The 23567-nt window shown below is 41.9% G+C and overlaps 1 protein-coding gene across 4 annotated transcripts in view; it reads left to right on the plus strand.

Moving 5' to 3' along the window:
* The first annotated feature begins 7996 nt into the window (after nucleotides 1-7996).
* The window catches only part of LOC104630806 (L-threonine ammonia-lyase), a 34392-nt gene continuing 18821 nt past the window's right edge, over nucleotides 7997-23567 (plus strand). The window contains exons 1-5 of one of the 4 annotated variants that reach the window (XM_075758654.1): nucleotides 8441-8747; nucleotides 13198-13224; nucleotides 16504-16846; nucleotides 21438-21554; nucleotides 22450-22691. In XM_075758654.1, the coding sequence (XP_075614769.1) occupies nucleotides 8647-8747; nucleotides 13198-13224; nucleotides 16504-16846; nucleotides 21438-21554; nucleotides 22450-22691 (830 nt within the window). In that variant the 5' untranslated portion in view covers nucleotides 8441-8646. Of the gene's footprint in view, nucleotides 8364-8440; nucleotides 8942-13197; nucleotides 13225-16503; nucleotides 16847-21437; nucleotides 21555-22449; nucleotides 22692-23567 lie in introns of those variants that run through there. The other 3 variants (XM_075758653.1, XM_075758655.1, XM_010300480.2) reach the window with 3 other exon arrangements.

Raw genomic sequence — 23567 nt, forward strand, 5'->3', positions numbered from 1 at the left:
TCATCGTTCCCCTGCTCCAGCATGGAGTCTCTCCCATGGGCTACAGTCCTTCACAAACTGCTCCAACACGAGTCTCTCCCACGGGGTGCAGACCTTCAGGAGCAAACTGCTCCAGCGTGGGGTCCCCCACGGGGTCACAAGTCCTGCCAGCAAAGCTGCTCTGGCGTGGGCTCCTCTCTCCACGGATCCACAGGTCCTGCCAGGAGCCTGCTCCAGCGTGGGCTTCCCACGGGGCCACAGCCTCCTTCAGGTGTCTCCACCTGCTCCGGCGTGGGGTCCTCCACGGGCTGCAGGTGGAATCTCTACACCCCCTCATCCTTCCTCCATGGGCTGCAGGGGGACAGCCTGCTTCACCATGGTCTTCACCACGGGCTGCAGGGGAATCTTGCTCCGGCGCCTGGAGCACCTCCTGCCCCTCCTTCTGGACTGACCTTGGTGTCTGCAGAGTTTCTTACATCTTCTCACTCCTCTCTCTGGCCGCAAAAACTCTCTCTCTCTAACTGTTTTTTTCTTCTTAAATATGTTATCACAGAGGTGCTGATTGGCTTGGCCTTGGCCAGCGGCGGGTCTGTCTTGGAGCCGGCTGGCATTGGCTCTATCAGACACAGGGGAAGCTTCTAGCAGCTTCTTACAGAAGCCACCCCTGTAGCCCCCCTGCTACCAAAACCTTGCCATGCAAACCCAACACAGGTACATGTATTATTTTAAAGCCAATGTAGTAAAAATCCCAGGTTAAGACTCCTTTTAAAATACGTATGTCGGAGGAAATAGAATATTGTAGCAGGATGGTAGTAGTTCCTTTGTTATTACAGATCCCTCACATCTTTAGCTGTACTTTTCCTTGAAGCATGCTTCCGACACATGCTTCTAGGCAGAGACTGAACAAGAACGCGTATGAGCTCTTTCATCCTACTGCCTGCGTAGTTAATCACACGGTGGATCCTGTCCAACAAGATTCCGCAACGGTACAGCTAGCTATTGCTGTATGGTGCTGGCTTCTCACTTTAATTCCAGCTGCAAAACTGCATTAAAAGACAACTTAAATACTTTCATAATGCCACTATTTAATACGAGAATTTGTGGTAGTTGCCACAGGGAAATTTTGTAATCATGAATGGGAAGAGAAGCGCCCATGAACAATTTTTTTACTAAAAGTTGATCCAAGGCACGAAAAACCTTGTGAGAGTATGAACAAATTAATAGATTAACAAGATTAGCATGCGCCACAAGCTCTGGAGGCAGGGTATTAATTCAGATTGTTACAAAACAGATGTGGAGTCTGGATTCTTGTCCTCCGCCCTTTATTTTGAATTTTTTTCTAATGAGATCCTTGAAGTGTGACCAGTTCCATATGTCTTGAGGAAGTGGATGATGGTTAACCTGCTATTAGTTTGCTGCATCTGCATGGATATTGTAGTTAGCGTTAAGGATTAAACAAATTAGAACAAGAATTATCACCTGCAACAAAGTCCTTGCAGGAAATCAGGATAGCATGGGTGCTGTTTCTAACACTAGATTTTAGGACATCCTACCTTGCTTTAAGAGATCAGTTGGCTCTAAGTATATTAAACTATCTGTAACAATACTCTATCCAGATGTAGTAAAATGCTTTAAATTATCTGTCCCAACTGTTCTTTAATTCAGACACACCACTGGAACTCATAGTACAAATAACAGAAATATTATTTCTTAATTCAGATATTCATCTATGTCATTTTGTATTTTTATTTCTGTAAGTGCTTTCTGTTTTTTCCTTCTTGGATACTACTTTTCACCATCTACACAATAACGAAAGGATAATTTTCTGTTTCACAGCGGTGACTATCTAAGATCTCTTTTAATTAACATGGAGAAATGAGGAAATAGAAGATTAGAGGATGAAAAACCTGGAAGGGGAACGGAGAGCTCATTGTATGTGTTCAAGGAATAAGAAGCATCACAAGTGAGGATAGAGAAGTCATGTGAATCATCAGGATGCTATAAATAATTCTGAGGTAATCTCTTTTCTTTAAACTATCGTTGGGAAAGTGAATTAGGAGAAGCTGATAGGACAAGAGCCTGTGGTTTGAATTTAGAAGAAGAAATTACACCAGTCTAGGGCGCAGAAAGTGTTCTAAGATAGTAAAACCAGGAAGCAACCACTGGGAGGGACTTGATTGCACAGCCTTGATGGAGTTGGTGGAAAGAGAGCGTAGGACCGTGCAGAGGCGAGACGAGGCGAGGCAGTCAGGAGCAGCCCCACGGAAGGGCAGGGCAAGGAGCACAGGGATCTGGCTGGCTCACGCAGGTAAACATCACCTGGCAGCGAGGGAACTGCCTCGTGGGGGGCTGGTGAGGTGATCTATTTCTGTCTGCGTGGCCACCAGGTTACCCCAGGAGGTGCTCCATCTCCCGCCCCCTATTCGGTGCAGGCGGATCCTTTGTTTTGCTCTTCCCACTACCGCACTTGACAAAGCTGAGGGCCAGGCTGGGTACAGCCGGGGTGAGCTGATCTCCAGCTCAGCGTGAACTGCAACCGAGAGTTCAGCGTTTTAATCAGACGCAGCAGGAGGGGAAGGAAGAGGATTTAGATCAATGAGAGTCTAGGTCAAAGTAACAGACCCTGAACTGTTACGTACTTGACCTTGAGCGTGCTTAGGCTGGTGGGGAAGCAGAGGTGTTCACATAAGTGTTGATGCTGAGAGGGGCTTGTGTGTGGCATCCCGGCAAAGCATTTATTTACATTCAGCAGAAACCATCATCTCATTTTCACTGCTGTTAGATATCTAAGCAGTGACATGTCAAACATCTTCAACAGCTTTTTAAGCCTCTGAAAGCATCACGTAATAGTGATCTACAGACTGCAGCAAATCAGAATACCTTTGAGAGTAAGTCTGTTAAAAAAAGCACTAATTGCGTTTCAGCTCACCTTCACTTGCCTCTTGAATGCTCGGTGAGCTTTGTTAGTGAAAATAAAGTTAATTACTGTAGCAGCACTTTGAAATTACACGGTGCCGTTGTGATGTTCTAATGCCGTTTGAAATAGCGGAAGGTGAAGCTGCCGATCACAGTCGCCGTGCTCCGTGCAGACAAACGTACATATTTTCAGGGATTCACTGTATGGACTTCAGCCAGTGCACTTTTTCTCTAATGTGAACACAACTGCGTGACCAATGCTTTGGAAGCAGAAGGACAAAAAGCCTGGAGTAAGTGATAACATAAGGTATCTCATGTTACCCAAAGATACCTAGATACGGTCTTTGCTAATTAATATTTTGTGAGGTGGATGCGAATGGATTATTGGATACTTTCATGCATCTGCAATGTTAATTTACTGCCTCTGCATGTATTAAAATGTTATCCTACAACTTGAAATTGAGATAAACAGGATATCACAGAGCTAAATATCCCCAATAGCAACACAAAATGTTTTGCTGGTTCTTATCAGTTATTTAGTCTCAATAATAGAGTGTGCACATTTTTTGTAGCAGCAAAGCACAAGTTTTGCGCTGGAGTTCCTGGTTTGCCTAGCTGTTGAAATGTATTGGTTCAGCATCTTAGAATTAGACCTCTTATGGATATAAATATTATTTTGAGGAGATAATTTTTGGACCTCTAATGTAAAGTTTTGCTCTCTGTCTTGAGAAATTTCTCACCCTTTCTGCAAAATGTTTAGCTGATGAGCAGATACAGTCTGTCCCATGTAGTAACTTTCCACAAAGCACACCCAGGCTTCCCTCTAGCCTCTTGTGCCAGCCAGTATGTTCTTTGAATTGATGTCTGTCCTTTCTTTCAGCCACTAAAAAATACAGCTTGAGGAAGCTAGATCCATTTCTACTGATTTCTGTCTACCTCATCAGTCTTTTCTTAGCTCCCTAAAGATAACAAACGTGATGTTTCACTACCATGGCTCACCTGCTATCTGACAAATAGAAACACTGGGGGCTGAAACTCTGGTCTACTTTATAAATATTGATTTATGCAGAAACTGAAATGCAAGTTAAATTTGTGTGCTAAATTAGAAGGAAATGTGAAACTTTTTGGTGTGTATTCTTTTTTTTTTTAATGGCGATTCTTTTTAAATTGCCTGTATTTATTTATCCATACCAACTATTACAGTGGTTTACCACCACCTTTGCATTGATACATTGCATAATCCTAAATTATCATTTTGGTTTTCTGTGTTGCTACTCTCTGAACAACTTTTATTGTTTTTCTTGGTTTAACTGCAGACTGTCTCCACCCTCTTTCCTTCTGCAACTGATCAAGTTCTGCAAAGAATTCTCCGCTTTGGATAGACTATCACTTCCCACCCGTGCTGTTCTCACTGAGGTTGGAAATGTTATTAATTTTATTCAGTGTGGGGAAAAACTTGGCTAACTCTTTAAAACCATCTTTCAAGTCCTGTAGTTCAATAAAGTCTTTATTTACAATGGTAATAACTATTTTTCCCAGTGTTGCCCAAACTGAGTTTTTTCTGGTTGCAAAAGAAGGAAGCACTGTTTGCCATGTTCATGGTAAAATGGTCCTATTTTATTTTTCAGTTTGGGGGAAAAAGCAGCATAACCTTGTTTAGACGGTTTTTTAGGAAAAGCAGCAGCTGTTACTTGCTATGTTATGCTATCTTTTAATGGCTCTTGTGCCAGGGACTGAGGACAGCAGGCAGGCAGTCATGTACAACCTGCTGAGTGCATTCTGAGACTTGGATTTTCCACTTCTTTCCAGTCCTAATCCTTGATCTTACGTACTAGTACATGAGCACTGAATTTCAATGCTGTCCCTTGGTTAAAGTGGTTCGTTTTCTTTTCTTTGGACTCCAAATTACCTAAGTACAAGATGATAATATTGTATGGTGATGTGGATAAGCAGACTTCTCAAGAATTGCCTTTTCAGATGTATACAGTGCCCCTGATAGAGGCTGGTTTTACTGAGGTCTCAGTTAGGCACGCCTAAAGCCGTGCAGATGTGAATGATGATTTCCTTGCACAAACACAAAAACTGTGAGTGGTGGCAGTATGGAAGGTGTAAATGAAACCTTCAGAAAGCTATACAGCACTGAGGCTCTGGCTTTCTTCCCTTAGGACCCACCAAAGAGCAGCTGGGAGGAGGTAAGAAACTCTGGATTTGAAATGTCATCTGGGGAAGACCTGTAACTTAGCGTCGTCCTTGGCAGTTACAGGGCAGTTGTGTTGGGTTTCACTTGACCATATCAGCAATGTAATTACATCTTACTTGTCCCTCTCCCTTTCGTATAAAAGGAAAAAGTCAAAGATGAAAGGTAGTTTTTCCTTCCTGCAGTAGTTGTGGTGTTTTTCGAAGCACTGTGAACAGGTTTGGAAGTGGCTACGTTAAATTATTCCACGTCATGGTTTAAGAGAAGTGGGAAAATGGATATTTGAAGAGTTTGGCTTGTTTGGAAGTTAGAAAATGGGCCTCCAAATAGGCTATAGCTCAGATCAAATCAATGCAAAAGGCACAGAAAAGTCAACCCCATCGTATCCCAGGACAGCTACTTTGTTGTTCATGCGTGAATTATTTGGTTAGTCTGATGGTCCATATTTTCAAATCGTCAGGCAGTTAGTGGATCATTCCCTAGATACTTAGATAACTTGTTCATTTTCCATGTGTTTTGGTCTGCTGTAGTGATTGGCCTGATCCTATTAAAGATGAATAAATATAATGAAAATAATGTATTTCATTCTGTTAGCTAAGAGGCATTTGGCTTTTCAAAGCTAAGAGCCAAGAGTGAGATTATATGTGAAAGGTTTGCAGGATCAGTTATTAAAAGGCAATGCACTAGAGAAGTTTTTTGCTGAGTAAGTGCAAAACCAGAGAGAAATTAGGGCATCCTGGGAATTTCAAGTGCAGCAGACAACAACCCCTTGCAGACAGTCAGTTTTGAGGCACGCAGTCTGAAAAAGGAATTGACAGAAGACGGTATCAGGGAAATCACTAATAGGATGTAGCCTTTATAGCCAACCAGTTCAGATACATAACTGGTCTACAGAGACCAGCGTGCTTTTTGATGTGAATGAAGTAGATGGCACCGTAGGTAACGGGGTGGGTTGCCTTAGATCCATTGGATCCCAGCGCCTGACTAGATGCTCCCGGTGGCAGTGGGAAGGAGGCTGTGGGACACCCTGCTGCTGTGACTTTTGCTGTTTGCATCCACCTTGTCAGGCATAAAGGTCCTCTAAGAATCACAGCGCTCTACTTGGAAAAAATGTCTGAAAAGGCAATGAAATCAGGAAGGAGCTATACGCCCCATCATACCGTTTTTGTAATAGCTGTTAAACTACAGGTTAATCTAGTTCAAATGTATTAAACCTTGAATCAAAAAGTATAAAATATGTACTTAATTTTTTCCACAGAGTAAGTATTTTGATGTGAGACTGCCCCTAAAAAATGTCATTTACAGGGGTATTGCCTTCTGCTGGAGTGTTCTGGTTCTTGGACAGCAGATATGCCAATTTCTGCTAATAACTGCATTAGTAAAGACAAAGAAATAAATAAGAATTTCATGGAGAAGGGTATTAGGAAAAAGTAGGAGACAAAATTAACTTTCTAGATGAAGGTGGCTGAATTATTTAAAGGATTCAAGCAACAACAGAGAGAGATGTCTTAGAGAAGACACACAGATACTAAAAAACCAGTGTCTGTGAAAGGTTACGAAATACAATTGCTCTAGAAAGAGAAAGCAGGGCTGCTGTAGGACCGTCCTCTCTGTGTGCGCAGATAGTGAAGGTGGATATGTGAAGCGGCGGACAAAACGTTAAGAAGCTTTTAAGGACAATGAAGTTTGACAGGCAAGAATGAAAGGAAGACTATCTAATAATAGTGTGTGTTTAACCGTTTATCTCTCATTAAGGAAATAAGCAGCTCAGAAAATGGTCATAGTTAACTTACAGCAATTAACAGTGATGCAGTACCTTCTAAGACACTGCACAGTCAGCGTTTCCAGCACACGCTTAGGTAAGGGCTTTGAATGAATGTTTGACGTGGGTCTAAATCTACAGCAGAAACTTCCAAATATCCTTTTCCACTAGTAGGCTGCTTGTTTGGGAGAGTTTTAGGAGCACAGCAATTAAACGCTTCATGTACTTCTGTCCTGAAATAGCTTGGTAAATTTGTTTCCAACTGCTTGGCCAAATTGTCCCAAAAATCCTTTTACTGGTTTTGTGTGGTCTACAAGTGCCTATCACAGATCAGGGCCTCATTTTGTGGGGAGCTGAATTCATACCAAGACTTGAGCGTGGTGATCTGGACTCCCAGACGCCCAAAAGCTAGTCATTGCGATTTTCACTGCTTTTAATTTCCTGTTCCTGCCCACCATTCCACTTCAAATGTGTTATGAGCAAACTAAAAACTCCACCCGCCTTCTCTCTGTGCTTCAAGGCATCGGTGAAGTTGGCCTGACCTTCACTGGGTCTCAGAGCTGCAAGTGCTGGCAGCAGCTGACTGCCTTTCCGTCCCTTCACTTCTGGCAGCAGCGTGCTGCTGGGTTGTAGCCACGTGTAGCACGTGTCACCTCCGCAACCTGCACATCCGCTGCCTGGAAGGGGAAGGGTAAAGGGGGTTTGGGTGGGGGAGACAGGAAAAACTGGCGAATCTGGAGTTTCATCTGTACTGATGAAGTCGGGGGAGCACGGACCTGTTTGCCATGCCAGTCTAGGGAAGGCTCCACCAGCACGGCTCAGAGTTTCCTAGAGATCCCAGAAGACTATTTGATCATTTATTCTGAGTCTCCCGTATAAAGGAGTTTACAGTATTTCTCACAGTACTCTGTGGGGAGGGTTAGGTCACAGTTTGCGTTAGATTTTATGATGTGCCTGTTCGATGTCTTGGAGGTTAAGATTTTGTATTTTTTGCAGAAAGCAGAGGGTACTGAGAGACCACTGATACCTGGAAAGGGACACCTGGTCAGTCCCGAGCAGCCTGAGCCTGTGCTCCATCATTCTGTATTCCAGAAGACAGGAACCACAGAAGGACCCTATCCCCACTGCACAGCCATCCTGCGTCTGGAAATCTGGCACTGCCTTTGCTAATGCTCCCTTAGGGCAGTGAAGAACAGATTTAGATGGGGTTTTTAATATCTGTTGCTGCAGTCTTTTCCCTAGATTATCTTTTCTATCTGTATGATCTGGATCTCTGTTTTTCTGCTACAAGGACTCATACCAAGAAAACATCCGAACAAAGTAATCGGTCTCCTCTGCGCCTCGGTCACGAAGACCCGTGTCCCTTGGTGTGCTGCCTTAAAAGATCCCTGCAGGTGACTCAACCGTAACAAAAAAGGTATCCCTTTCTTCCTGCTTCTGCCGACCCAAGTTCATGCCGTCAAATCGTGGGCCCTACAGCAGGTCTAGATCATGCTCCACAGCTAAGCAGTAAGTAACTAAAGCTTCAAGTGTCCTGCTAACAGAGTGTCACCCAAGCATAATCCAGGCCCTGACTCAAATTGACAAGGACAGGTTGGCCTCTGAAATAATCTCTTTAAATAGCAGCCCCATCTCTCTCAAAGGCACTGCCCTCCCCTAGCCAGCGCTGGAGAGCTGCTTACAGCACGTCGCCCGCTATTTCTCACCCAGGCATTGCAGGGCTGGCACTTCTGACAGGCAAGTGTGTCCCCTGCCCACAGTCTCCCAGCTTTGCTTTGCAGCAGGAATTACAATGAATTTTGCAGCACAGTTTCTCTACTCCAGGGTGTTAAAAAACAGAAGTCCCAGGGACCACGCCAGGGAAGATGAAGACTACGATCCTTTCTGGCAAAGGTTGGAGACTATTGCTGTCTGACGTAGAGCTAGAGTGCTCCTTTCTCCCCCTCAGGGGTCATGGTCAGCCCTCGGGGTCCGCCCAGGGCCAGGCCCATGGACATGACAACCCCTGGACCCCTCCTGCCTCCTTATGGTGTCGTAGTTGGAGTTTTGCTTCACCTCGTTGTTTATTTAGTCGCTGTGCTGTATAGGTAATGCTTTCTTTTTCTTTTTCTTTTTCTTTTTCTTTTTCTTTTTCTTTTTCTTTTCCTTACTTTCTAGAGAAAAAAAAAAAGGAATTTGTTTGTAGTTTTCTGATATCTCCCAGGGTTCTGTGGTTCAGTTGCTCTTGGGGTCATCCACTGGGAACAGTGGAGCTGTGAGTACTTTAAGCCCACGAAGTTCAGCTTTTTCACTTCTTCCTGAGTTATGGCGTTAGAAATAACCCTAGACAGGCCAATGAACTGCTGAAAATGTATCTTGGGATAGCCTGTATCAGATCCTGCTATTACAGATGTTGTGTGGTTGTCTTTGTTCTGGTATGGTCGTCTCGAATTCCTGTTTTCCAGCATGGATGGTGCAGAGGGAATTTAGGAGCTATCTAGTGCCACTGCGCAGCACCAGCTGGGGGGTGTGCACCCATGTGGCATGGTTGTGTTTGCACAGCCTCACTCTTAACCTTTTCCACAGTTGTTTTCTCCCCCAATGTCATTATCTGGACACCACTATCAAGAGCACAACCTGGTGTTGCTAGATGTGGTATAAACAAGGGTCAATTCTCATTTCCTTCATCCTGCCAATTGTCGCAGATGTTGGTAATATTTAAAACATAAATTATTTCAGTGGGCTTAATGTTGTTAATAAACCCTCATGGAATACCAAAAGGGAAAACACAATCCCAGTTCTGCATTGAAAAAATGGCCCGCCCAAAGTCACACCTGATGTGATGTGTTCGGCAGAGAATGGAGAATCTTAAACCAGTCCTTTCATCACAGGACTGCTTTTTCCTCTCATTTGGGTTGTGTTATTTGTTCTTATTGCAGGTGAATTATGGAGATGTGTTAATCACCAGAAAACCTCTACATTCAGAATAGATTTAACTTTGAGGGGAAAAAAGTTTAATTACCTGAAGAGTTTTAATTGCCAAACTGTACGCAGTGTTTAATAGTGATCATCTGACATTCACAGCTGTGAATGTCGTGTAAGAAGTGCTTAGAGGGATGGGTCTGTTTGAGGGACACTTGGAAGATGTTGAAGCAGAGGTAGCCAAGAGAGGTGACCTTCTGAGTTCTTGCTTTCAGATTTCTTTCCTCATGTTATCTATTTAGCAGCTGACACCTCATTGCTATTGCCAGAAGTAAGCAATGGCATTTCAGTAGTGTGTCTGGAAGATGAGCAACGGATTATGACCACAGATGAAGGCAGATATAGTACTAGGCTCAGGCTCTGGTAAATCTGAATTACTGAAAGTAAGGAGGTATTTTATCAGAAGTGATAACACAGCTTGGTTGTTCCCTGCATGAACCTGAGCTTTCTTTGCACTTGGTGCTGGTATAACTTCTACAGTTTTGTCAGACCTGTCTATGGTGAGTAGAGTTATAAATGCCTACCCGATCTCAAGGCTTGGTTCCTAGGTACCTATCTATGCTGGATGATCACAGTGCATACATCCCCTAACATTTGTGTCGTACAGGCTAGTGACTAAGCCCTGATCTCTTCATCTTTAAGACAGTCTGATAAGCAGCCCTGCTGTGAACTTCCTGCAGGAGTCTTAGGCAAGTCACTCGATCTGTCTGTGCCCCAGTTTCTACCAATAAAGTTGAGCTAGTATTTACTGAATTTGTCTTTCTGTTTAGGGGAAAATACTGGTGTTTCCTATGTGATTTAGGAACAATTACTTTGCGTAGGATTTGGGATCTAAAAGTCATAGATGCATTTAAGTTTCCATCCTCCAGTTGCTGCTGGTTGGGGTGATACAGTCTCTGACGGGTGTTTCTAAGTACTAATATTATACAAAATAACGATAATTTGAGAAAGTAATGTTTGAGCACAGTATTGTCTTTGGCCTGGTTTAACGGTATTATCCAAGAGAGATGTAGCACGTTCCTTCCCCATACCTGTGGGAGTTTACTTGTCACCCTGTAGTCCTGCGGAGGACGCTCAGACACTATACTGTGCAGTAACCCAGGATTACTATCAATGAAGGTGACATCTGTTATGATGCTTCTTGTCATTTGTATCTCAGCAAGCCTCAATTTTTCAATCATTTCTCTTTCAAAAAGAGCCGCTTGCTCAAGCTGCTGAGATGCTTTTAAGAACTGCTGCTATTGCAGCATTTGGGCGTGTTTGACGGGGGTTGGGGGTGGGGGTGCAGAAGAGGACTGGGTGGGGTCAGACAGAATTTTGCAAAAGTAGGGATTTATGCTGCCAAAAGGAGTTGGGATGGAACAGGAGTGTTTAGGAGCTATTGGGAAAGGGGATTGCAACAAACGGGGAAGGTGTCAGAGGGATGTGGAAGGCTCAGGCATCCAGAAGGGTCAGAGGCAACGGGGCTGGGAACATGGAATAAGATGGATAAATGGAGCTGGGGAGGTTCTGGGTAAAAGAGGGGTTTGGATGAGGGAAAGGGCCCTCTCTGTCATATCCTGGGATTACCTCTTTCTCACTCCTTGAGAGGAGATTCCAGCCCTGGTCACATCTCAGTCATAAGCCAAGCAGACTGCTACCTGCAGCAGGCTGCTCCCCCTGCCCTACCCTCCCAGTACATGACCCACCTCTGCTCAACACTTTGAGAGACGAGGTAGGAGTGACCTTAAAGGGGTCACTTTTTGCTGTAATAAGTATTCCTAACTTGCAGGCATAAGATCTGAGCCTCTTTACCCCGAAAGCAGATGGCAAGTACATCTAAAACTGTACCATACCAATATCTGTGGCTCAGTGTGCTCTGGGAAGATGTTCAGGGAGCCTGAAGATGGTGGCAGCATATAGATACGGGCTTATCAAACCCCTTCCCCTAAAACATTAAAAAAGAATGAAATAAAAAATCCACATATAGAGAACATGTGCATATGTGTGCAGATGAGTTAATTGCAGGCTAGCCCCCATTCATTCGGATGGTTTGAAGTGGTTTTCAAGCTTAACGTGACCAATTTGCACTATGCTGCTGATCCGTCCAAGTTAGGCGTTGGACTGTGAAATTCTTGTCCTGGTGTACACCTATAAGGATGCTAAAATACTCCACAGAACTCGTACCATGCTGTCGGTACCTCTTCGTGGTGAGTGTGTACCAGTGTGAATGCAGATGATAAAAACTGCTGTAGAAATGACAAAGAAATGCTGCGTTTTCAGTCTTATACTAAAATGTCTTTGTTTCCTTTTGTGGCACTTGAATTTCCATGTGTGAAGCAGCACAGTAACATGGGAATGTCTGTCCATAATTCCAACTTCATTTCTGCCTCAAAACGCGTTGTTGTGACTCATTTTGTAAGAAGTGTAAAAGCTGCCGAATGGGCCAAATGCTGACGTTGGGTACGCCTGCAAATCAAAATGGCAACGCTGGGTCAGACCAAAGAGCAGTCTACCTCTGTGGCTGGTAACAGGAACTTGGAGAAGAATAAAAGCCACCTAAGATGCTTTCTCTCATACCCTTTTGTGGAGACTGCCAAGTGTGTGCTTAGGGGCTTCCTGAATCACAGATTGCTTCTTGAATGATGTGGTCGCTGTTAGACCTACTTCTGTATAGTTGCACTTTTTTTTAGGAACTCATTTATACCATTGTCCTTCATAAAATCCTGTGGCAATGAGTTCTGCGAGTTAATTATTTTCTGTCCGATACTTTCATATGAACTCTCACTAACATTATTACTGGGAAAAATGGCAATTAATCCTTCCCAGTTTGCTATTTCCTGGACACCTGTGACTCTGCGTATTTTTTTCACTCCTTCAGTGTTAGAAGCTGAAGAGATCCTGTATATCAGTTTAATCTGTTTAGTCTGTTTCATGGCTCGCGAGGAAGCCAATCTGTGTGTGCATCACCTGACAGGGATACGCAATGGTCCCATCATTGCAGGATAACTGCGTGGGCATTTCTTTCTCCTTGTAACAAAGGCAACAGTTGTGGTCTCTAGGTATAGTATGCACTACTACTGCATTTTATCTTCCTCACGTTATTTTTGTTGCTTTTTATTAATTTCTTAGTTTATTAAGATTACTATTTTTCTGAAGTTGTTTTCCCCAGTGCTATTTAACTTGATGAAAATAATCAGTGTATTCAAAAAAACAAATTGGAAACAGAAAAATTATTCATTCTGAGTTGTTGTTTTTTATCATTTTAAGAGTACATTTCATTGCATTGGCTTTGAGACTTTAAACTATGTAAAGCTATCTGCTTAAACAAATGATATTTTTTCCAGTTCCTTAATTATTCATGGAATGTCTGCATATGGATCTTCTCTTTTATTTTTTGCAGTTATGCTGAGCAGCTGTTCTTGAAAAAGTAGGTTTATAAACAGTTTTTTCATGTTTGCTTTTACTAATCACTTTAAAGGTAAAATGTCGTAATTTATAACCATATAACAAAGCTTGCCAGCTGGATATTTGTTTTATGACTAGAAATAAACAGACTTTTTTTAATAAAACTTTCTTAACAAACTCCAAAAAAGGAAAAACAATCCATTTGAAAGGAGCAATGTTTTCTAATGCTGGGGTTTGTATTTATATTGGCTCAGCTTTTCATCTGGTGGGCATGATGGCTAGAGCAGGGGCCATACTTTGTTACTGTGCATGAGATGTCACGTGCTGTCTTTTTGTGAGTGCTTGCATGCTTTGCTGCCTGCTTTGACTGTTCCTGCAAAAGAAATTCACACTGAGGAGAGAAATGCATCTGACCCAACAGGGTTGTTGATTGCCTCTCTGTGATGGATTGTCAAACCTAAACCCACAGTTTACCTTGGGAGTTTGAGGGCTCTCCGTGGGTCTGTGGCACACAGAGAGGGGTTCAATAGGGAAAAGTGTCGTTCACTAATGTAAACTAAAAATATGTACATAGAAGGAGAATAAAAATTTGTCTGAAATAAATATACACGATCCATATATATATAATAGCATGGTGATATTTCTTTGGTTATGAAGTTGCTGACCTTTCACATGCAAATGGATGATAGTTTTCATATTAAATGTGGAGATGGTAATGTTTTAGATGTGCTTTAAACCTATCTCAAGGTTTATATGTGTGAAAAACCCACACATATTTTACATCTGTTTTGACTTTTGTTCTTTTTTTCCAATGGTCAGAAGGTGTTGTCTCCATCAGGGTCCTGAGCAGATATTCACTGTTCGTGAGAGCACTGCTGCAGATCAAGGACTGAGAATATGATATACTTCCCTCCTTTGTTCTGAGCGGGGGGGGGGGAGAAAAGAAAGAAATGCCAAGAGTGGGGCCAAAAATCAGTATCCCATTTTGTTTTTTCTATTTGCAGATAAGAAAATATTTAATGGCACTAGTGTGGTGGGGTGTTCCCCTGTAGTTTGTACTTTTCAGCAGAATCCTGGTTCATCAATGGACTTTTTGTGGTCATTTTTAGCTGGGATTTTTATGGCTTTTTGTAGTTGATTGCAATAGATGTAAGGAAAAAGTGTGACTTTATCTCCTATCTCAAATACCAGTCAGTAAAAAAATGTTTTGACTTAGAAAAATTACAAGTTTTTGATCTACCTGTATATGTTACTATACACATGCCCTTTTAACCCATTGCCAATGTAAGAAATATCATTCATTCCCAATGCTTGCTAAACATCTTAAATAATATATTTAGAAATAAGATGTATATGTTCTTCTCTTTTTGAGGTGGTTATGGGCAGCTGTGATATGGAAAATGTGTTGGGTTGTGGTGAGGGTTGTTTTTTGGGAGGGAGGAGAGTAGGGAATGAACTCGTAACAGAGATGTGGCCTCTTGGATGATGATAGCTGTTTACGCAACAGTCCTGTTTGGTTCCCAGAGCCATGGGCTGTGCCGTGACAAGTTCACAGGGAGGCAGTCTGATCTGATTCTCATCTTGGCATTAAGCTAACTAAAATGCATGAGAACTAACACTGGAATCTTAACATCTTCATGAAGTGTTTCAACTCGCTAACCTCAAAAGAGCAGAAATGCAGAAAAGTATGGAATAGAGCTACTTGATAAGCTGTTTAATTTGAAAACAGAATGCCTGCTGTTCGGTGTATCAACTTTAAGGTATGATATTGGGAAAATATTTTAAATCATAAGTGTCAACATAAACAAGTTACAAATGTGTAAATTATTTATCTTAGAAAATTAGTGTTGAACTCCTTAATTTTGGAGAGAGAAGACCTTGCTACAAAAGCTGTCCTTTTTTCATCTCCTGTGAGAATAGCCAGAATGACTGATGCTACTGGTGTATCACTTGATTCACATAACAAAACCTCTTGTGCTGCCCGTATTGTTATGTGAAGTCCTTAGTGGAACAACTGGATATGTAATAGGAAGCAGAGCCACTGGCACAGATTATGGGACCACAAAGAAAAATGGATAACACTGCCAAAAACAGCTGTTTCTAAGTATTTCTAAATTCTTTTTGGAAATTATTACAATGCTTATTATAGTGGTGATCACTGCTGTAAAACTAGAGTGACATTTTCTTTAGCCAACCCTGCTGATGAATAACTGCATAACTTAAATCCAAATTATTTTATGAAAATGGTAAATATTTTTGTTGGAGATGATACTGAAGTCTCTGATGTAATTTAACATGTATATCTTTTAGAAAACTCTTTCTTCCAAATAGATTAATATCAAGTCCTTCATGTAGGAAGGGGCTTATACCATCTGTGTAATCATAGCCACAGACTGGGGTGGTATCAGCTCTTTTACAAATTACTCGTCTTCTGCTTAATGTTTTTTTCCCTCCACATTACTCTCCAAATTCCACGAATTCCTAGATGTTTTGCATTTATTTGTAGTAGGACTGCAAAATCCTCCACTGTAGTTATATCACCCCTTGTGAGCTCCTGAACAATGTGGACCACAGAGTAAGCGAGTCTAAGGTAGGAATACCACCAAATCTTTGTAGCAAAGTGTTGTCTCCCCAAAGTTCCTTGGGGAAGGGGGTTTGTGTGGCATCACACTGTCACCTTATCTACAGGTGGCTTTACCTATGAAGTGTTAACTCGCAGATCAGGAGACGTAGTTCTTTAGCTCTGTAGTAGGATATAGTCGTTATCCCTTATCAAAGTAATTTCCTTCCAGTCACGAGGCAGTTGATGACTGTCAAGAGTATCCTCTGCAAGTATGCAAGAGCAGAGAAGCAGACTTGTTGTGTACAACGTAATGACATTTGTTACTGCTATTAATAGTATAAGGGAATGCTCTGCAGCAGCTATTTGCCTTTTTTGAAAAACATGGAGTTGCATACAGCAAATACAATTCCAGTAAGCCCTGAACTGGGATCATTGCCGAATGAGTACTGAGGAAGGTCTGACTACCCAGGCAGCATGGATTTTATCTTTCTTATTTTCTCGGGTATGACCGTTGCCCGGTTTGTCCCCATGTCAGGTTATTTGTGGCTTTTCTAAAAGGTGGCTGGTTACAGTAGTTTTCAGTCCACCTACAAGACAGGTAATAGGACAGTTAATAATTCAGTCTGTCTATTTGAGGCTTGCAAAGAGCAACTGAGATGTGCATCCTTCTTAAATTCTTAAATGTCAAGCCTTTAATCATCCAAGCTTTCCTAACAAGTTTCTTTTATTTGTTTTTAGGGATGACAATAAAATCAAGAAACAAGATGCACCAGCACTTTGTGATCTTCACTGTTGCAAGGATGGGCCAATAAGAAATGGCCTTATTGGGCAGAAGCCACCCTCTATCAACCCTGAGAGACTGAAAGATTTTGGTGAGGAGGATTACCTGAACGGGGATGTGAAGACCTGGGAAATGAAGATAGTGAGCCGTAATGAGGAGTTACTCAGGGATGCCCTTTCCCGCATCCCTCAGTCAAGCAGTAGGACCAGCCTGTCAAGCAGTAACAAGCTGATTCGATTTGAAGATATTAGTGCAGCAGCTTTCAAAATCCAGTGCGGTGTTCAGAAAACCCCCTGCATGGTAGGGAATCTTTATGGCTTTGCATTCTCTCAATGTTTCATTTCTTTTCTTTTGTTTTCTTTATGATAGTTGATCAGAAGTGAAGGAAGAGTATGTGTGAGTTGCAGCAGATAGATCTGTGTAAGATGACTCATGTTCATATTAGTTGTTGTTAACTGTCAATAATAATTTTCTTCTTACCTGTTTACACTAACCTAAATCCTCAAAGATTGCAGTGACCTGTAAACAAAGGATAAACCACATTAGGCATAGACTTAATGCATTGTGGTATTATGCTCCTGGTGAAAAACTCTTGCTACAAGGAACCCGAGTTGGAGACGGCAGACTATCGGTGTTTGGGTAAGCAGTCTTGTGGGAGGGTCTGGTGTTGAAGGTACAGATTTTCCTTCCTAGCCTGGCCAACCTGGCAAGGCTGCATATGTTCCACAACCAGGTTGTTCTGCCACGTGTGTCCTCAACCAAATGAGGACGTTAAGATATATACACACACATATACGCACCTATTGATCAGTCTAGGTATTAGAATGACTGAGACACTCCCATAAACATACAAGCATTTGCTGAAGCATGAGAGAAGTACAGCTATTTAATTTGTAGTGTATTTCTACTGTTGGGAGCTCTTCATGAAGGCTACTGTAGGCACTCTGTGGCTCATCTCCTCTTTTTCCTTCAGTGGGTGAAAAGACTGTCTTTGCCAAATGGCAATTCACAGCAGCAGTCCCAAGTCATGCTATCTATTGCTGACCTGGGGCACCCCACGAGCCTCGCCGGCTGTGGATTGTCCTTCTGGCCTGCACAGGGAAAGGACCTCGGGGTCTGAGCCACTGAGTTAACAGTCCCTGGAGCAAAGTGGTTGGGTCTGCAAGGTGCAGCAGTTCTCCTGGTTCCCAGATGGTGCCTGCTGATCCAGAGACATCATAATTACTTTCATTGGGTTTTTGTGGGGGTTTTTTGTTTGTTTGGTTAGTTTGGTTTTGATTTTTGTTTTTTTCACTTAAGAGTACCCAAAATAAGGACAGCTGTGTTTTTTGTAGCATACGGCTGAAGAAGTGTGTATTGTGCCAAAGGGCGTGATACAAGACTGTTTGGGGCTGCATGGTGGCACAAAAAAATTGCAGGGTAGCGTTGGCTGGAGTGCAGGGAGTAAAGCTGGATGTATTTTGCATTCATGCTCTGCCTGTTCAGAGTGACTGGGGAGTAAACCATCCTGCAAGCTGTACCTGGATTTCCGTTCAGAGTGGAAAAGTTGGCTTGCTTGGGAAGGCAGTGGGGGGAGTGAACAAACACATGTGCAGTATGGGTGGTCGAGGGGGCCAGGGCCTGGGTGAACAGAGGGAGCGTACCAAACTCTGCACATTGCATCGTGTGACACCAAAACTCTTAGACTGTCACGCTTGAGAGCACAGACGGTGCTCTGGACATAAGTGTCAATCTTATGCTTTTGTGGAGAGACTGTCCCAGGAAGAGGCGACTTGCATTTATATTGCAGGTAGCGAGCACTGCACTTCTTCGTATTTGACATCTCTGGTCGTATTCGTTAGATGAGTTCAACCTTGCTGTACAAAGGTTGGTCTATGGGCAGGGAGAGTGAGAGTGTCACAACTTAATTCGGAAAGCAGAACGAGCTAGCTCTGTACCCTTTTGTAGCCTGGATCATCCTTTCCCTGCAGCTCAGGGCATCGGGCAGTTCTGCCAGACAGTTACAGAATACTGCCTCTGTACGTCTGCCAGCGTGAGACTGCAGGAGCCCTGTCCACGTGGGTCATTGGAGGACCTCGTTCACACCTTCAGCTCAGACGGATCAGACCGACAGCTCAAAACTAGTAAAGTCCACTTTAGCCCCATCCCCTGAAGCATTTACTTGCTCCCAAGGTATGGCTCCCACTCTGAAAATCAACCAGCCAACACATCCTAATGCAGGAAAAGGGGAGACTGCCCCAGAGTCCATCTTTTGCTCCTGTGGGCATCTGTGTAATTCAAAACTTTTTGTAAACTGCTCCTGCTCCTGCTCACAAGTAGTTAAGGTCTCTTTGGCCAATTCACACCATTTGTTCTCAGGCAGCTTTGCCCCTCAACTTGAATACTTCTTTTCTCTTGGGTGTCCCAGGCACATTTATGCAACATGATTGTATCCCCTTTCTGCATTTACTGTGCCAAGCTAAACAGCCTAACTTTCTTTAGTCTCTTTTTATGAGCTATGCTTTTGGGATGCTCAGAATAGTGGAAAACCTTAAATCCCTACTTGTTTTAGTGTGAAAATAGCCCGTGACCGTGTTGCTATTCAAAGTAATGTTCCCGCAGAAGTCGTTAGTATATATTTCATGCACTGATTCAAAAGGAAAGTATTGAAAGCACAGAGTGGTGTCAAGAAAAACACAGATAACCTTTATTTTAACTCATCACTGAGCGGTAACAGCCCCTTTCAGGGACATTTTTTTGGATTAAAAAAGCAACTGTGACTACAACCCATTCACTTAATTGAATGGAGGAACACAGGGTGATTCCTAATCTGCAGGTAAAACCATGGATGGAGCGTCCTGAATCCTTATGCAAGACTTTGCCTGGAGCTGAGATAGGGCATTGTGAATGATTGTAGCAGATGGTATAGAGGTAGTGAGTATAGGAAAACAAAGAATTAGCATTAAATTGGACACTTGGTTTGGTTACTGATGTAGGAACTTTAAGGGTTGTGTTGTGTTAGCTTTGTGGATGCCACATGGAGGCTGTGCTGGGTGTTGTACATTAGACACAGTATCTGCAGTCCTTAGATCACAGTGACAAAAGGCAAAAGTTTCAGGCTGATTCAATGACTCTTACAAGGTCAGGCATCAGGTCAGTACAGCTGAAAATAGCACTGACACCTCCTTTGTTAGAAGTAGTTGCTATATTTAGGCTACATGAAAAAAAGCCTCAGTTAAAGGAGGAAGAAAAGGGTAGCCTAAAGAGTTAAAATACAGAGTATCAAAATTAAAGAAAAATAATAATAATCTGAAGTATGCCACCTCTGTGGTAGAGAGTGACTTAATTACACATATTTTTATATTTAGGAGACTTAGCAACTTTATTAAGTCACAGGATTCACCTCCTTAAATCCTTTTTCTCATTGTTCACTCTAGAATCCAAGATTCTCTCCAAAAACAAAAATTATAAAACTAGTATGGTATGTGAAGAACCAGTATTTCTTGTCTAGTGTTCTTGTTCTGTTTTGCATAGACATTCTCCATAGATCAGGCTGTTTAGGATAGAAACTATTATCCTACTAGTGTACTAAGCACTTTCCATTTTTTTTAATTCTGCAGCCAGATTTGCAAAGGAGCAGCAAGTGGTAGCTCCTGTTGCAGGATTTTCAGAAGCAATGTAGAGAATCTGGCCCCACCTATGGGTGAAGAACTTGCTTGTAAATCCACTAAAAAGCCTTGAAACATTCCTCTGAAATATTTAGTTGAATTGTATACCTTAAAGCAAGTATCTGTTTCAGATATATTTAGTTTATATAAATTCACTTTGAGAAGTCCCACAGTCTGAAAAATGTCAGTACGTATTACTATGCACAGTATACACAGTATGCATGACACTGCCAGATACTTTTTGAGGTAAATATTTAGAATACATTGTCATACTGTCTTTTAATCTATCTCTCTTTGTTACTTATAAATGAGGGCTTGATCCCCTAGATCCCCAGGTCCTCATTTGCTTTGGCAGCCAAGGGAAGAAATAGAGCCAATTACGAAATAGAGACGCAGTAAGCCTGGGGAGGGAACTGGAACCCACAGGCTTACTGCAGCTCTATTTCGTATGTTATCTTGTTTAAAACTCACATTTTAGGAAATTAATACGGCAATGCATGCTGCGTCTTACTATAAAAAAATGATAAAGGTTTGCCATTTTTAAAAAAAAGAAGTAAAAACATCATGCACTTGGACACTGTATCACCTATACTATGCTTGCTAATTCCTCTCAGCTCAGGGATCCTTTCTGTTCCAAACACTGAGCGTTTTCAAACAGCTGCTGCTTACACTTGCCATCCTGGGAAATATTTTTTATTATTTCCATCATTCTTCAAGTAAGAAATGTCTTTACTAATGTCGTACTGGCCTTAGGAGGCAAAGTGGACAATATTCAGTAGTGAATCAGTGGCAGAAACCATAGCAAAGTCAGAACGAGACTCAAGGAGGAATTTTCTAACTGCTTTTCTATCTATTGGGAGATGACCTTATTTTTTCAGTATTTGATATCCAGTTTTGGCAAGTGCTAAAATATCAAACCATAGGGTGTTTTTTTAAATAATTGAAAATACTTATTTTAATATCTTGATTTGAACAGTAAGACCAAAACAAGTGCTATTTCAGAATTCATAATGGCATGGGGTACACATTTCGCTGCTGCAAGTTTCAAAATGACTTCCATAAACCAGAAGAATCTGGTAGGTAACAACAGACTGTCATGTGTTTCTAAAGAAATAGATTATGAAATTTACTTTTTGGAGCTCATACATAACAGTTGAATGCATGCTTCACCAGGGAGCTGATGGGATGTGGAAGACTTTTCTTAATTTTAGATACATCCTCATGATACTATTTCTGTACTCCAGTATTCTAGGCTATCCAAGCAGTATGGAATGGACATCTACCTAAAGAAAGAGTTCCTCCAGTACACAGGGTCTGTGAAGGAACGAGGTGTACTTTATCTTCTGACATCGTTGCCTCAGGTATGACAAAATGTCAACATTCAAAAAGAAATAGATTAGGTCTTCACAAAAATGGAGCAGAATTAAAGATAATTTTACCTGTAATGTCCATGGAATCGCAGTGTTTCTTGCCTTTTGAACCACTGTGCTGAACAACATAGATAAGTCTGCAAGTATCTGAATGTAAAATACTTTATCTCTTTATGCTGGTGAAGTGCTTAAAAATATTTGAAAGAAAAGCTTGCAAAATGTAAACATCAGCATTTTTCTGTGGCATTTAGATGAAAGTGTTGGTATGCATGTTACAATTCTGACATGTTGAAACCATCAAACTTGGAGTGATGATGAAATCGAGTTACAATGGTGATGAAAAAGATCTAGATCACCAATTGATTTTGAAATTAATTTCAGTATCATTACATGAATAGCTTGTTTATCATTTGTCATAGGAGGTTAATGAGTCTCTGCAGCAATAGTAATTGTAATTAGCGTGATACAGCAGCCCCAAAACAGTGGTTACTCCTGCACTTTTGTAATAATATGAATAAATCCTTCTGCTAAAGGGAAACCTGAAATGAAATGAAATAATTTCAGGCAGACAGGGAAGAGGGACCAGATATTGGCTCTGAGGGGCCAGATATCAGCTTTTCTGGGATCAGCTGGAGTTTTGCAACTAATTCCAGTGGAACAAGAACGTAACCCAGACAAGTGCAGGAACAGAGATTGATCTTGTGCTGTCTTAGCTCTGTGTATAAGTCCTGAGATCACACCAGGCATGCATATGCTGGATCATAATATCATAATATGATCAGCTAGTAGAGGAAAAGGAGGAAGTCAGACCATTAGAATGATCTAGGATCATATGGGACAACTTTGTGATGCTATGTAATGTGCAATAAACAACCCTGTTTTTTAGGATCAGCAAAGAAAGGGGGTGATCGTGGCTTCGGACAGTAACTTTTCCATGGCTGTTGCTTACCACGCCTCAGAGCTCCGTATTCCAGTATTTGTCATCATGTCAACCAGCACGTCCCCGGCCAGAGTGAAAACATGCCGTGAGTACGGTGCCATGGTTATATCCTATGGCACTACAGCTAAGGATTCCCAGACGCACGCAAGAAGGTTGGCACAGGAGAATGGTTACCTCTACCTTGAAGAGTAAGTTGAAAGTCAGGCTGATTAGAAAGATTAGATTAAATACTTGCACAGCTCTGCAAAAACAATTAGCTTCATTAAAAATTGATCACAAGTCATCAAAATGTTCCCATTACCTGGGGTGTGGACAGTTACATATTCCCAGGCACAAATCACAAATCTTTCTGTAGCGGTTGGGGATTGAAACCAAAATGAAGCACACCTCTTTTCCCCCAAATTAGGCAAACTTCCTATATGAAAAAAAATATATATATTAGGAATTATATGGGCTAGTATGAACACTTTATGAACCCTGTCAGTAAGCATTAAGGCTAACGTTCATTTTTGGTCTCTCTGGACTCAGGTGGGTAAAAGCTAATCTTTAATGCAAAGGCTTCAGTGGCATAGTGTAGAGCAAGAGAAGGCTAATGCTGTAAAATTTTCGCTGTAAAATATCTGGTGTGACTGACAAAACAGTGATTCTGCCTTGAAAAAAGATGATTAAGAGGCTACTGCACACATATATTTGAAGTAGCTAAAGATGAGTATACATTTAATTTTGAACTATTTGACATCATTGAACAAACCCGATTTAGTAAAAACATGATTAGAATAAGATCAGACAGGCAAAAATATTCAGAACTGATCTGTTTCCCCCTTTTTTCCCCCTTTTTCTCTGCAGTCTCTTCCACTGTTCCCTTCCCTTTTCTGTTTTGTTTTGGTTTGTTTTTCCTTACCTTTTTGCAAGTAAGATTTCCAAAAGCACGGAGGGGTGAATCATTAGCATGTGGTAGCTGGCGGTCCCTCTGATGCACTGACCTGGAATGTTATTCTCCCTCCTCATTCCTGCCTCTGTGCAGGCTTTATCCACCAGTTCCTGTTTGTTTGGCAACTACTGCA

Source organism: Balearica regulorum, chromosome 7 (assembly GCF_011004875.1).
Source record: "Balearica regulorum gibbericeps isolate bBalReg1 chromosome 7, bBalReg1.pri, whole genome shotgun sequence".
Taxonomy (NCBI): domain Eukaryota; kingdom Metazoa; phylum Chordata; class Aves; order Gruiformes; family Gruidae; genus Balearica; species Balearica regulorum.